This window comes from Engraulis encrasicolus, chromosome 18 (assembly GCF_034702125.1).
Source record: "Engraulis encrasicolus isolate BLACKSEA-1 chromosome 18, IST_EnEncr_1.0, whole genome shotgun sequence".
In the NCBI taxonomy this organism is placed as follows: domain Eukaryota; kingdom Metazoa; phylum Chordata; class Actinopteri; order Clupeiformes; family Engraulidae; genus Engraulis; species Engraulis encrasicolus.
The window spans coordinates 7,844,538-7,859,537 of NC_085874.1; the positions used below are offsets into that span (position 1 = coordinate 7,844,538).

General features: G+C 46.7%; 1 protein-coding gene across 5 annotated transcripts in view; it reads right to left on the reverse strand.

Moving 5' to 3' along the window:
- The window catches only part of afdna (afadin, adherens junction formation factor a), a 186,077-nt gene that overhangs the window by 75,012 nt on the left and 96,065 nt on the right, over window positions 1-15,000 (reverse strand). For all 5 annotated transcript variants that reach the window (XM_063222919.1, XM_063222922.1, XM_063222921.1 and 2 more), the window contains exons 8-10: window positions 13,979-14,104; window positions 9,240-9,334; window positions 7,185-7,438 (exon numbers count right to left, since the gene is read on the reverse strand). In XM_063222919.1, the coding sequence (XP_063078989.1) occupies window positions 7,185-7,438; window positions 9,240-9,334; window positions 13,979-14,104 (475 nt within the window). The remainder of the gene's footprint in view (window positions 1-7,184; window positions 7,439-9,239; window positions 9,335-13,978; window positions 14,105-15,000) is intronic.

The window sequence follows — 15,000 nt, forward strand, 5'->3', positions numbered from 1 at the left end:
AATCAACAACATGCATGTTTCGTTCTATTTGATTCGCCGCAACGACCTTATGACAGACCCTGAATTTCACCCATCTTCCCTTCGCTCGTTTCGCCTGCATGTGTCCTGGCGTTACAGCACTTTCAGGCCAACAAACAACCGCGCCGGTACAAGTTCCCGCACCTCATCTCAACAGAGTGTCCACAACGAAAATTATAGTGCTTGCTTGGAAATCGAAAAGTTCTAAACAATAAAATAAACAAAGTGATACAAGAGTAAGCACAGTAAGCACTTTGGATTCCCGGTAAGGCTGGTGAAGAAATTGGAACTAGCAGCGGCATAGCCGGCCTGAAAATCGTCTTTAGAGATGCACAGTCACAATGTACACAGCACTCCCCTAGGAGCAGAGCAGAGCACAACACACACACACACTCAGAGAGTTTGGAGAATGTAGTTTCCCTGTGAGAAGATGCACACTAGAAAAAGCATGAAGGAGCACACCCATATACATCTCAATCATCTCAAACACATTCACACACACACATTCACACACACACACACCAAAATAACATACTCACAAAGCAACCTCCCACACACAGACTCACTCACTACTTCACACACACACAAATAAAACACAGATGGAATTTCAACTCCACCACCACATTTTACACACACAAAGTTTGCAGCTAGTGTACACGTACGTTCACAGAATGCAGAAAGACTGACTTTCTACCTCCCTGTCTACCCCCCTTGCTTTTACAGAAACAGTAAAAGATCTGATGAAGGCTATGCAGGCTGTGTGTGTGCCGTATATGGTGTGTGTGTGTGTGTCGTGCGCGTGTGTGTGTCGCTCGCGTGTGTGTGTGTCGCTCGCGTGTGTGTGTGTCGCTCGCGTGTGTGTGTGTGTCGCTCGCGTGTGTGTGTGTGTGTCGCTCGCGTGTGTGTGTGTCGCGTGTGTGTCGCGTGTGTGTGTGTCGCGTGTGTGTGTGTCGCGTGTGTGTATGCGTGACGTGTGTGTGTGTGTGTGCGTGCGTGACGTGTGTGTGTGTGTGTGCGTGACGTGTGTGTGTGTGTGCGTGACGTGTGTGTGTGTGTGTGTGTGTGTGTGTGTGTGTGTGTGTGTGTGTGTGTGCGTGTGCGTGTGTGTGCATGCGTCTGTCTCCACTGCTGCAGTGCTGCTACTCTTATCAGCCCAAATGAAGGAGTCCGGAGCGGAGCAGAGCAGAGCAGCATGCTAAATATACACTCAACCCAGAGCCTAGCAGCACTTTAATTAAGTCTCACACACCACATTACAGACACCACACACACACACACACAGTCATAGAAATTCATACTCACGCGCGCACACACTGGCAGACACGTACGCAGAAACACACACACGGAGAAAGACACACACACACAGGCAGACACGTACATGTACACAGAAACACACACACAGATAGTGGGAGCGTGCGCGCGCGCGCCAGAGAGAGAGAGAGAGAGAGAGAGAGAGAGAGAGAGAGAGAGAGAGAGAGAGAGAGAGAGAGAGAGAGAGAGAGAGAGAGAGAGAGAGAGAGAGAGAGAGAGAGAGAGAGAGAGAGAGAGAGAGAGAGAGAGAGAGAGAGAGAGACCCTGGAAGAGAACGAGACTAGGGGTTTTGGAGGAGCAATTTTGGTATCATAAAAGATCCGTCTTGGTCACACACACACTTCAAATTTATCTCTAGCTCCTAAATTCCAGGGCCGGCGCGCGCGCGCACACACACACACATACGTACACTGTACACATTTGCCCACACACACACAAACACACAAGCACATCCGCTCTCACGACACCAAACCCATGACTGACAAGAATCCTCTGTGACCTTAATGCCGGAAACTTAGTTAAACGCGTACGTGCTACTTAAACAGGGTACATACTACCGTGTGTGTGTGTGTGTGTGTGTGTGTGTGTGTGTGTGTGTGTGTGTGTGTGTGTGTGTGTGTGTGTGTGTGTGTGCGAGAGAGAGAGAGAGAGAGAGAGTGGGTGTGAGCGTGTGTGCTTGTGAGCGTGTGTGTGTAATGTAATTAGACATATGGCACACAGGTTTCTGTGAAACCGTTTTAAAAAAGACAGTCTAACTTTCAAACAGTCCAGAGTTACGGAACTGACTATATAGTTTCCCATATGCTCCCCCTTTTTTTCAGTCCGAGACTTTGCTACTAACACAGATGCGAGGTCAACCTTTTGCATTAGGTCTACATCAGCAGTAGTATCCATGAAACACAACAAAATTAGAAATGACTTAAAATATTCAAAAGATTCATTCTCTACAATGCACATCCTTTCCCCTTTCACCAGCAAACGAATAGCAAATCTCTCTCCTTTCCGCTTTCTCTTCTCTGTTCCCCTCCATCCATTCATCCATCCCTGTGGCGGCTGTAATCTTCCCAGGGACTGCTGGACGCACAGGAGGGGATGGACCGGATTACCCCCCTCTCTCTCTCTCTCCGTCTCTCTCTCTCTCGTGCCCTGTGAGCAATTGGACAGGGTCACCTAAATACCATCAGAAAACTCGGTCGCCAGACAGATAGGAACACGCGGGCACACACACAACCACATTGAGCGCGGAAACTCTTTAAACATACACCCTGCCTCACATGCCTGTGACTCAGCCATAAGCGTGCGTGTATTTTTATAAACCGGTAGGAAAAGTGTTTGTGTCCGTGTGTCCGTGTCCGTGTCCGTGTCCGTGTGTGTGTGTCCGTGTCCGTGTGTGTGTGTCCGTGTCCGTGTCCGTGTCCGTGTCCGTGTGTGTGTGTGTGTGTGTGTGTGTGTGTGTGTGTGTGTGTGTGTGTGTGTGTGTGTGTGTGTGTGTGTGTGTGTGTGTGTGTGTGTGTGTGTGTGTGTGTGTGTGTGTGTGTGTGCGCGCGCGTGTGCGTGTGCGTGTGGCCCTCATCAGACATACCATCGCATTTAACAGTGTAATTGACGAACGGACCACAAGCTCTTTGCAGCAACTGGCACAACGGCTTCACATACAAACGCAAGCACGCAAGCACTCACACACACGGACACACACGGACACGGACACATACACATACACACACACACGGACACGGACACACACGGACACACACGACAACCAACCATAAATCACTGCAGCTATTTTAGGAATGACTGTATTTACATTCACAGTACCTGTACGCGTACGGGTCGGCAATCCTCCACAGATACATGTTGCGGCTAGTCCCCTGGCAGAGTAGCTATTCCCCCTGAGCTTAGCTGAATGGAGCAGAGCAGAGCAGTTCTCTACCGGCTTTTACGCAGAGAGAGAGAGAGAGAGAGAGAGAGAGAGAGAGAGAGAGAGAGAGAGAGAGAGAAGGAGAGAGAGAGAGAGAGAGAGGGGGACAGATAGAGAGGGAGAAAGAGAGGGACTGAGGGACAGACGCAGAGAGATGAGAGCGGGAATGAGAGCGAGGAAGAGAGAGCACCTCTGCTTCTGTCCTCTGTCAGTTCCCCTGCTCGTCTGCAGCAGCCACGGATGCAGTGCAGCTCACCACCATCGTGACACGCTCACTATGTGTGAGTATCGATGCATGTGCGCGCCTCTGTATGTGTATGTGTGTATGTGGGATGTTGATCTGCCTTCCAGCACAGTTTCTGTCAATTCATTGCACACACACGCCACACCCCACACTGGCCAAGCCAAGCCCTGACAGACACAGACACACACACACACACACACACACACACACACACACAGACACACAGACACACAGACACACACACACACACACACACACACACACACACACACACACACACACACACACACACACAGACACACAGACACACAGACACACAGACACACAGACACAAACACAAAGATTAAAGAGCCCTGTAGCCTGCGACTGTAGCCTGCCATAACCTCTCCCTCTCTTCCTTCTTTTTTTTCCTCTCCCTTACTTTCTTCCCCTCCCCCCCTCTCTTCTTACTCAACTGCTCATTTGCCCCGTGCTTCACTTTTTCCCGCTGCAAGAGGACTCTGTGGCGCTCATCAGCCGCTAACTTATCAGTGTTTCTGTTGCCGTCTCTGAGGGGTAATAACCAGGTTGTACAGTAGTGCTAGCGCTGTAGCGCTGATTTCATTCTCGCCCCCTATACTAGGCTTGGGGAAGGCTACAAAACTAAGGGCAACCCACTGTGGCGTGGGATAAGCTGGGGGGATGTTACCACGCTTAGCTGTGACGCCAGTAGCTAACTGGTGACGCCTCTGTTCTTGTTGCAGTAATTACAGAAACATGTCAAGACGGTTCAATACTTTTAATCAAAAAAGGGGGTCGCAGCACACTCAAAACCTAAAATTATTTTAGTGCTTCAATGCTTCAGCTTACGCTTTAACTCATTTTACTGGTGGTGTCTAGCCTGGCACCCTGGTTAATGGAGGTTTCTGATCTCTGTGGAAGTCAAAACAGGACAGGAGTTGGACTGCAGAGGAGCATGAGTGAATTACATGCCTTAATGCAAAGCACCCAACACACTTGTCATTCATTTACTACATTTGTGCAAAGCACCTGGCTTTCATACACACAAAAACAAAGAAACAAGCACCTAACAACGTCTCATGTGCACCAAACACACATCTGCCCAAATCTACAGCCGGGACACAAGATACTCATCGGCAAAAAGACACATTCAATCAATCAATATCACACCCGTGATAGCATGCCAGACATCAATACTGGCCTTTAGGGGTATACATAATAATCGAAATGTAAAGATGCATCGATCCTACGGCCATCGATTTAATCGAATCACATCATATTGTGGGGCATTCTTAAAGTGATACTGTCCCATTTTTGGAAATAAGCTTATTTTACACCTCCCCTTGAGTTAAATAATTGGGTTTTTCCCGTTCTCCTGTACTTTCAACCTTTCTCTGGGTATGACGGCCATGCTAGCAGCTAACATTGAGTCCTACGAGACCAGCTCGCGGCTAACTGGTCTCATAGGACTCAATGTTAACTGTTAGCTTGGAGGTAAAAGGTGCACTGCCATAACTAGAAAACGGTTGAAAGTACAGGAGAACGTTAAAAGCCTATTGTTTAACTCAAGGGGAGGTGTAAAATAAGCTTATTTCCAAAAATGGGCGAGTATCACTAAGTATCGTATCGTATTGTGGGGAATTCTTAAGTATCGAAAATAATCGAATCCCTGCTTTAAGAAATCGATACTGTATCGCATCGTCATGGAGGCTGTGATTTACAATCCTACTGCTTGCCCGGTCCCAATAAATCAGTGAAATCCCAGTAAACTTCATTCCTGACCACCAATTCCACATTCCAGAGTAAGGAGCAGTACTCTGAGGTCTCTATGCTGATGGATTTTCATGGATGAAAACCACAACACTCAATCATTTTACCCTGTCATTTCACTCACTCTGTTGATTCAGACACATCTATCATAACTCCATTGACAATTTATTCCCCTCCACTACACTCAAATCGAATGAATGCACACTTTATACTCCCCCCAATTGCAGCTTGTTGTAAACACAAACAAATCCTACATTCCAGCTTAAGGGGAAAGTCATCCGAGGGATCTATGGTAATGGCTTTTCATGACGAAGCAGCTTTCCCCCACACTTCCACGGCACGGTGGCATCTCAAAACAGGAAGCACCTGGTCTTCTCTCTGCCTTCCTCCAGCCCTCCACCGTCACTACCATGATCAGATCACCACCCAGATGTTTACTTATTGAGATCGGAAAGCAATACCTGGACGTGATCTTGGAATGCAGGGTCTGACCCCTTAACAGTGGTGGTGGATGAGCGTACAATAGCAGGACTGTGTGCGTGTGCGTGTGCGTGTGCGTGTGCGCACGCGTGTGTGTGTGTGTGTGTGTGTGTGTGTGTGTGTGTGTGTGTGTGTGTGTGTGTGTGAGCATATGTATATGTGGCTGAAAACACACACACAATGTGCACTTACTTCAATCCCACTCCATGGGAAAGCATTTCATTTTCCTGCCTTGTGAAGTGGGCTACACAGACATACCATGCCTGACATTCAATAGTATCTGGGACAGATGTAATCTACATAAGGGCAGGTTAAACCAGGAAATTACCTCTTGGCAAATCTTCTCGTGTACACTCCGAGTGACTGCCCAGCTCTGGCAGTCATCCGAGACTCAAGCTAGCGTGTATTGATATTGCACCACTGTATATTTGCCATATACTGTTTTCTGCTGCCTTACCGTCGAACTACTGCACTGCAGGGTGAAACCCAGGTCGTCCTGTAGCATAGCCAACCGCCTCAGCTGCCGAGAATAGCCTGCTTTGACCACACAGTCAGTCCCTAAAAAGCAGCGACCTCTTGCAAACACTTCAATGGTGACGGATTCACTTGATCGGCTGAGGGAAAAAAAAATGTTGCTGAGCTAAGCTGCTGAAGCGTAATCCAGCACTTCCAAAGATATGGATTTTCTCCCCGTCGGCATTAAATGGCATCTGAATCCCGATCGCCTCCTCAAATGTTGACGAGCCGAACACAAGAAAGGTTCCCATCTTCAGGCTGCCGGCGGCTGCCTTTGCTTGGCATTGATCGGATATCGGGCCCTGGTTGTATAAACATCTTGGAGGTCAAACCGGGGATTACCAGCGCAACCAGTGATGCATCTCAGACCAGGAGGACTCTTGAACAGAGCAGAGGTCACAGAGCAAGCAGCTGAGCTCGGTCATATCGATACAATTGCTTCACAACCTCCGCGAGAAGCGCCCCCATTCAAATTCAGCACCTAACCAGACTCTGTGTGTGTGTGTGTGTGTGTGTGTGTGTGTGTGTGTGTGTGTGTGTGTGTGTGTGTGTGTGTGTGTGTGTGTGTGTGTGTGTGTGTGTGTCTCCACTCGCAGTAATCCATCAGCTCGCCTGACTTGCAGCCATCCTTGATTAAGCAGCAGCTCCCACTTGTGTGAACGTTAGTCAATGTGAGTGAAGGTGCGACTGTCAGCCTCCACTGACCCAGCAGCGCCCTTGCCCTGACTAGTGTCATCCCCTAATCATAAGCCCCATCCTCCTCTTCTGAGTGTGTGTGCACGCGTGTGTGTGTGCGTGCGCGTCTTGTTCCCTTACCCTGATTTGTGTCGGCCCTTGATCATGGTCCCCGGCTCCCTCTACTGTGTGTGTGTGTGTGTGCGCGCGCGTGTGTGCGTGCGTGGATGCGTGCGCGTCTTGTTCCCTTACCCTGATTTGTGTCGGCCCTTGATCATGGGCCCCGGCTCCCTCTTGGCGGCCAGGTGGTCCTGCGCGGGGTCCACAAACTTGAAGACGTGGGCGTGGCCGAACTGCAGCGTGGAGCCGGTGCGCAGCAGCGTGGTGTCCAGGACGCGCTGGCCGTCCACCAGCGTCTCGGCCTCCGCCACCGCCGGCGTCACCGTCACCAGGCCGTCCGTGTGGAGCAGGTTGCAGTGGTGCGGCAGGATGCCTGGACCAAACAACTGGCGGACAGGAGAAGTAATGTTGGTGATTTATTAAAGCCAGGCTCAAACTACACGACTAGCGATGATGTGTCCGATTTTGACGTCAGGGTGCACCGCACACTAGAAGAGAATTGCAATCTTATCGCTGCTCGCAGCCACCGAGACAATGCCCGACGTTCTATTTCCAGTCGCAAATATCAAACAGTGTTTGATTTCTACGACTTGCGATCGGCGACTCTTTGAGCTGCTAAAGTTCTATCTTAGAACGTCGCACACGACGAGGAAATCTTCCCCGACAATCGCTTGCGATGGTCCTGGGGGGCAACGTTCCAGCGATTGACGTAAGGGGGGTTTTCAGCCAAGAATCGGGCCGATAGTCGGATAGTTTGAGCCAGGCTTTAGCCTGTAGTAGGTTACAGTGGTGTAGCAGGATGCCTGGACCAAACAACTAGGAGGAGAAGAGGATTTCATTAGTTATGCAATATGCACTCACTGCAATGGCGTGGCAGGATGCCACTGGTGGACAGGAGAGGGCATTTGAGTTAATATGTCACATAATGGCTCTGCTGGGTTACTATGACGGAGACCCGAGTTTGATTCCAGCCCGGGTCATTTGCCGATTCTTCCCCACTCATTTCATGTCTCTCTCCACTGTTCTGCCAAAAATAAAGGCAAAAAAGCCCCCCAAAAAAATCGAGGGAAAAAATGTCACATAATGACAATAATGTATTCAATATGCGTCACCATCACCAGGTCGTAAGCGTGAAGCAGGATACAGTACAGTGGTGCGGCAGGATGCCTGGACCAAACAAATATGTACACTGTATTTGCAGTAGGGTGTGGCAGGATGACCAAATAGCTGGAATATAGGAGAAAGCGTCTATGTAATAAGCAGAGATTGGTAATTTTATTTCAAATGTAACTTGCAATCATAATACCAGGCCTGTAGCAGGTTGCAGTGGTGCGGCACGATGCCTCAACAGAAAAACTGGACTACAGGAGAAGACGTGAAGTCATTTAATATGCTGCATGCATTCCTAACAGGCCGTCTGTGAGGAATAGGTTGCAGTAGTGTGGCAGTATGCCTGCACCAAACAACTCGAGGGAGGGGAGGGGAGAGCTAACACGGATGGCTTAGAGTTCTATTACATTACATATAACATTGTATGTGTTATACACAGCTTCTTTTGTAATGTATTTAGCATTTACATGTATGGACATGTACTGAACTGACACTGACTGCATACCTCAATCCGTATGGTATCAAATGTTACATACTGCTATACACTTTGTTATGCCAATTAAACTGAGCTCTTGAATTTAATGCAACGAGGAGCTGAAAAAAGTCAGGCCAAGATCTTCTATATGATGCATATGCAAACGGCTCAATTACGTTTTAGTATTACACATTGTCAGAGTGGTGCAACCACAGCTAATGCCACTATTGTATGGATAAAATGTTTTTTTGTGTGTGTGCGTTGCAGTACATTACTTGCTAATTACTAATTAATTGATGGGAATTACCTGTGGTTGTTCCACCTGGTATCTGAGCCCAAAACATCGCCATTGACCCAAACACATTCATTGTTCAAGAAGATAAATGGGTGAAGATGTCAGGTAGGGCCCTGCTGTGGCCTAGCAGTAGGGTACTGGGTTACTACGCCGGCGACCCAGGTTCGATTTTGGCCCGGGTCATTTGCCTCATCCCTCCCCGTCTCTCTCTCCCCACTCATTTCCTGTCTGTCCTTCACTGTCCTGTCAAGATTAAAGGTGAAAAAGCCCCCATAAAGGCGGAAAAAAGACGCTGGGCAGGCCTCACCTGTATGGAGCCGTCGTCTGTGCAGTCGGAGCCCACCTCTGTCACGCTGTGCTGGAGGCGGTACATCTTAGGCTTGTCCCGCGAGTCAGAGCCATCTATTGGGGAGTGCATAGCACAGTTCAAGAAGTCAACTTACCCACATACATGGATCAGACAAGGACACTGAGAAACGCACACGCACCGTAAACGAAGCCACGCAGCGCACAACATCCGAGATCACCAGCACATCAAACACAACAACCAACAGCGAACACTGTTCAAATACCAACAGGCAAACACACACAAACAAACAAATTTACAAAAAAACACCACCACACAAACACACACACAAATGCACACAATTACACCACCGCAGTCACACATCCACATTGTGTACACAATCATGCGCACATATACACATTCACACACACACACAATACACACAAAACAATACTACCTTATGTTGAGGGAATACCAACAACACCAAACACACACTCACAGCCACTGGCACAGAAGTTACCATCACACACAAACACACTTTCACACAGTATACCATTTCCACACTCACCATCACACACATAATGTATACACACTAATCAATCAGGGGATACTCTAAACACACCTCTGGGGCCTATACTACAAAGCTGGTTCAGGAGTAAACCAGGTTAAGTTAAGAGGTAAATCATGTAATTGAGTATAGATAAATAATCTAATAGAAGAGCCTGGAGTCCTGATTTTCTTCATTAAATGAGGACTCCAGGCTGCTCTTTTAGATTATTTACCTCTTAAATTAACCTGGTTTACTCCTGAACCAGCTTTGTAGTGTATGCCCATGGTGTGTAACCAGCTGTCTAAACGGGGGTCTACATTTCTTTCTGACACAAGGGCTCTCGGAGGAGATCTCTGAGTGGCCCACACTAACACTACAGCACCAGATGAAGCATTAGGGGATTAATATCATTAGGAATTGATTAGAGAGAAATAAAAAATATATTTTTAAAAGCAAGGTAGCAAATTAATCTTCAGCGAAAAAAAAAGAGTCAAGCAGCACCCGAAGAGGGAGAAATGTAAGATTTTGGGGACGTTTTAGGGGACGAATTGTGCAATTTAAATTTTGCGCTACTACAGTAGTGCAAGAATTGACACATCCGGCAAGAGTTCGTTTCAGAATGTCATGTTTCTAATTGGTACACTGATGTAAACAAATGCATCTCTGGTCTAAATGTCTCACTGACAGAGTGCCAGTGTCTCCATCTCCATCAATTACCCCTATTCCACCAATGAGGAAAGTGCTGCCTGACCCTTTGAAAGTTCCATGTGCAATCTAACTGGCTAGGAGCATCGGTTCAGCCCCCTTCCTCCATGCCAGAGAGGGAGAGGGAGGGAGGGGGCTGAGGGTGGTGGACGGGGGGAGGTGAGGTAGGGAGACGGGGGTGTTGGGAGGTAGGGAGGGAGGTACAGTAGGGAGGGGAGTGTTACCTTGGTGATGGCGATAGGCGTAGTAGCCATAGTGGTTCCCGCGCCCTAGGGAGGGAGGACGCATGCAGAGGAGCGGCAGCAGGAGGAGGAGGAGGAGGAGGAGCAGACACACCAGCGAGACACACACGCACGCGCGCACACACACCCATAAGCCACACACACAAACCCCACACACGCGCGCGGACACATACACACGCCACATGCCAAAGAGCAGGAGAGAAAGAGCAGAGGGTGAGAATGCGGCAGGAGGGTTAAAAATAAAAGAGTAAACAAAACAAAGTAAACAAACAAACAAACAAACAAACAAACAAAAGTCTCCTGTAACCCATGAAGCAAAAACGTCAAGCTCAAGCGTCGTACACCAGTCATCTATACCCATCACACACACACACACACACACGCAAAAACTCACTCCTACACACGCAAAAACTCTCACTCCTACACACGCAAAAACTCTCACTCCTACACACGCAAAAACTCTCACTCACACGCAAATACTCACACACGCAAATACTCACACTTACACACAAACTCACACACACGCAAAAACTCTCACTCACACGCAAATACTCACACACGCAAATACTCACACTTACACACAAACTCACACACACACACTCACGCATAAACTGTCTTACACACACACACATACGCACGCACAAAATCTCACACACACGCAAAAACTCGCACTCACGAAAAAACTCGCACACACGAAAAAAGCCACACACACACGGCAGTGAATCAGCGTTAAGAGGGGTGTGCATGAGGGCATTGAGGCAGTAGAGTAGAGCAGCAGTAGTGATCAGTGGCAGGGCGGGGTGGGGTTAGTAGCATAGTAGTGCTATTGCTAATCATCAGTCCTTCAGCATGTGGTGGGGTTAGAATAGTGCTATACAGCTACAGTTAGGCCCAGGATATACAGCTCCAGGCCACTTTATTAGAATAGCATGAAAAAGTTGATTTATTTCCATAATTCCATCAATAATGTTAAACTGTCATGGATTGTAGATGCATGGCCCAGTTGTTTAACTATTCCAATCATTGAAGTTTTTCTTTTTACATAATTTGGCCTTCCAGCTCAAAAAACCCATGAATTGGGAAATTCGCATTATTAGAATATTGTAATAAACTCACAATTTTCTTCATCAAAATTCGTTTCACATCAGTGCACATCAAATCAGTTGAAATTTGGTACTTTCTACATAACAAGCAATGTTCAATACTTGGTTAGGACTCTCTCTGTCTTAATAACGTCCATGATGCGTTTAACATTGAAGTCAATGTCAGAAACAGTGCATGGGAGTAATGAAGGCCAGATATCCTTGATGCTTTGCCGTCAGCTGTTCTTGTTTGTTGACCTGGTGTCCCACACTTCACTCTTCAATATACCCGTAGATACCCATGCTACGTTTAGGTGTTAACTCACCAGTTTAATTCTAACTCAGCAGAAATAAAACCCCATTCATTTTCAATGGGGGTTCATTTCTGGTGATTTAGAATTAAACCGGTGAGTTAGCGACAAAACGTGGCATGGAAATCTACAGGGTATATTGAAGAGTGAAGTGTGGGACACCAGGTCAGCTATACAAAAACAGCTGACGGCAAAGCATCAAGGATATCTGGCCTTCCATTACTCCCATGCACTGTTTCTGCCATTGACTTCAATGTTAAACGCATCATGGCCGTTATTATTAATAATATTAAGACAGAGAGAGTCCTAACCAAGTATTGAACATTGCAGGTTGTGTAGAAAGTACCACATTTCAACTGATTTGATGTGCACTGATGTGAAACAAATTTTGATGAAGAAAATTGTGATTTTATTACAATATTCTAATGATGCGAATTCCCCAATTCATGGGTTTTTTGAGCTGGAAGACCAAAATCTGTAAAAAATAAACAATTTAATGATTGGAATAGTTAAAAAAACTGGGCCATGAATCTATAATCCATGACAGTTTAACATTATTGATGGAATTATGGAAATAAATCAACTTTTTCATGCTATTCTAATAAAGTGGCCTGGAGCTGTATTTGGATGTCGACACAATTTTCATCTTTTTTTCGGTTCTATCCACCACCTCAATGGATCAAATCCACCGTCGTACAGTATGGAGCCAAAATGATGACAATTGTGCCGATGTCCAAATATTCATGGGCCTGACTGTATATCAGTCCTTTAGCGTGATTCAGCAACACAGTAGGGCAGTAGGGGAGAGCAGGGATGGGGTGCAGTCACAGCAGCTAGAGGACCGACTCTATAAAATGATTAGAGCCAAAGACTGTCAGTTATAATATATACAACTATTGATCGCACTGGACTTGGCACTCTTGGCATATGGTGAGGTCATCTGAGGGGATTTGTTTTTGTTTTTTTGAGGGTGAAAGTAGGAGACAAACAGAGAGTGGGAGAGAGAATGAGGAAGGGAGGAAGAGAGAGAGAGAGAGAGAGAGAGAGAGACAGAGGGAGAGGGAGAGAGAGAGAGAGAGAGAGAGAGAGAGAGAGAGAGAGAGAGAGATACATAGAGATAGAGACAGAGAAATAGACAAGGGGGCAAGGAGCGAGAGAGCGATAGTGTGCGTGCGTGGGCGTGTGCGCGCGTGTGTGTGTGTGTGTGTGTGTGTGTGTGTGTGTGTGTGTGTGTGTGTGTGTGTGTGTGTGTGTGTGTGTGTGTGTGTGTGTGTGTGTGTGTGTGTGTGTGTGTGTGTGTGTGTGTGTGTGTGTGTGTGCGTGCGTGTGTGTGTGCGTGTGTGTGTGTCTGTGTCAACTCAACGTAGTATAGAGAGTGAAGGAGCAGCTATGTGTGCCGTTCAGCAGTACAGCTGCCAGTGGAATATTAGAGGAGCCACTACTGACATCTACTGGGGAAAGGCGGTGGCTTTGGCACATGTGGACGTGATCAGGAAACCAGACAAGCAACCTACTCCGATGTATTGATTGTTCTACTGATTAAGAAGGAACAATAATGGAACACTTTTCATTTACAAACAACAACAAAAATAAATATTAGTAAAGCCATCGTCACAGTAAGACTAACCTTCCAACAGTGAGAATGACTGTGTGTGAGTATTTGAGAAAGTCTGCGACTGTATATGCGAGTGTGAATTTTCTGAGCATGAGTGTGTGCGCACATCAGGAAGACAGAGAATGATTGTGTGTGAGTATGTGAGAAAGTGTGCGACTGTATGTATGAGTGGGATTTTCTCTGTGCGTGCGTGAACGTGAGTGCGTATGGGTGTGCGAGTGCATGTGTGCGCGAGTGCGTGTGGGCGTGTGTCACCTGGACTGAGCTCCACCAGGTAGGGTAATTTCTCGGGGGGTACGGATCCGCGCCTGTCGTCTGGCTTGCGTCCCTTCTTGGAGATGTGGTCTGGGGGTCTCTTCTTCAACTGGAATACTAAGGCCTCTGCACATACACAAACACAAACACAAACACAAACACAAAAGGACAAAAAGTCAGCCAATAAATACACACGCACACAAACAAAACCATGGTTGTTGACAAAACCTTGTCGACAAGACATACACAGGGTTTGAATGTCCACTGTCTCACTCTTAACATTAGAAGTGGGCATAGATGATTTTTATTTTATCTAGATTGTAATCATGAAATGAATTTAAATTAAAATGGCTCAGTCGAAATATATATGTATNTATACAGTCCCAGGAAAAAGTTTGTACACCCTTTGAAATTTCTTACATTTTTGTCAAAATTGATCATAAAACATGGTCGGATCTTCCCGGAAATCTCAAGAGGGAACAATCAGAGTCTGCTTTAATTAATTCCACCCAAACATTTACATGTTATCATATTTTTATTGGTCATAAGGCCATAATATTCACAGGAGAGCAGGGCATAAGTAAGTACACCCTTGCATTAAGTAGGTTTTAACCCTCAGTTAGTTGCAATATCATCAACCAGACTTGTCCTGTAGTTGCAGATCAGATTAACAAAACAATCTGTTTGTATCTTGTCTCCCTCTTCTTTAGAGAACTGCCTCTCGTCAGCAAGGTTTGTGAGATGTGTGGAGTGCATAGCTTTCTTGACTTCATGCCATATAATCCTAATTGTTTTTTTGTCAGGGCTTTGACTGGGCCATTTCAGAATGTGTATTTCATTATTATGAAGCCATTCTAAAGTTGATTTGCTTCTAAAGTATGGGTTGTTGTCACATTGCAGGACCCATACTCTTGTGTGCTTCAACTGTGTGACAGACTACCTCACGCTTTTTCTGTAAAATATCACAATAAACTTGAGTTCATTGTTCCACTGATAATAGCAAACTGTCAAGGGCCTGAGGC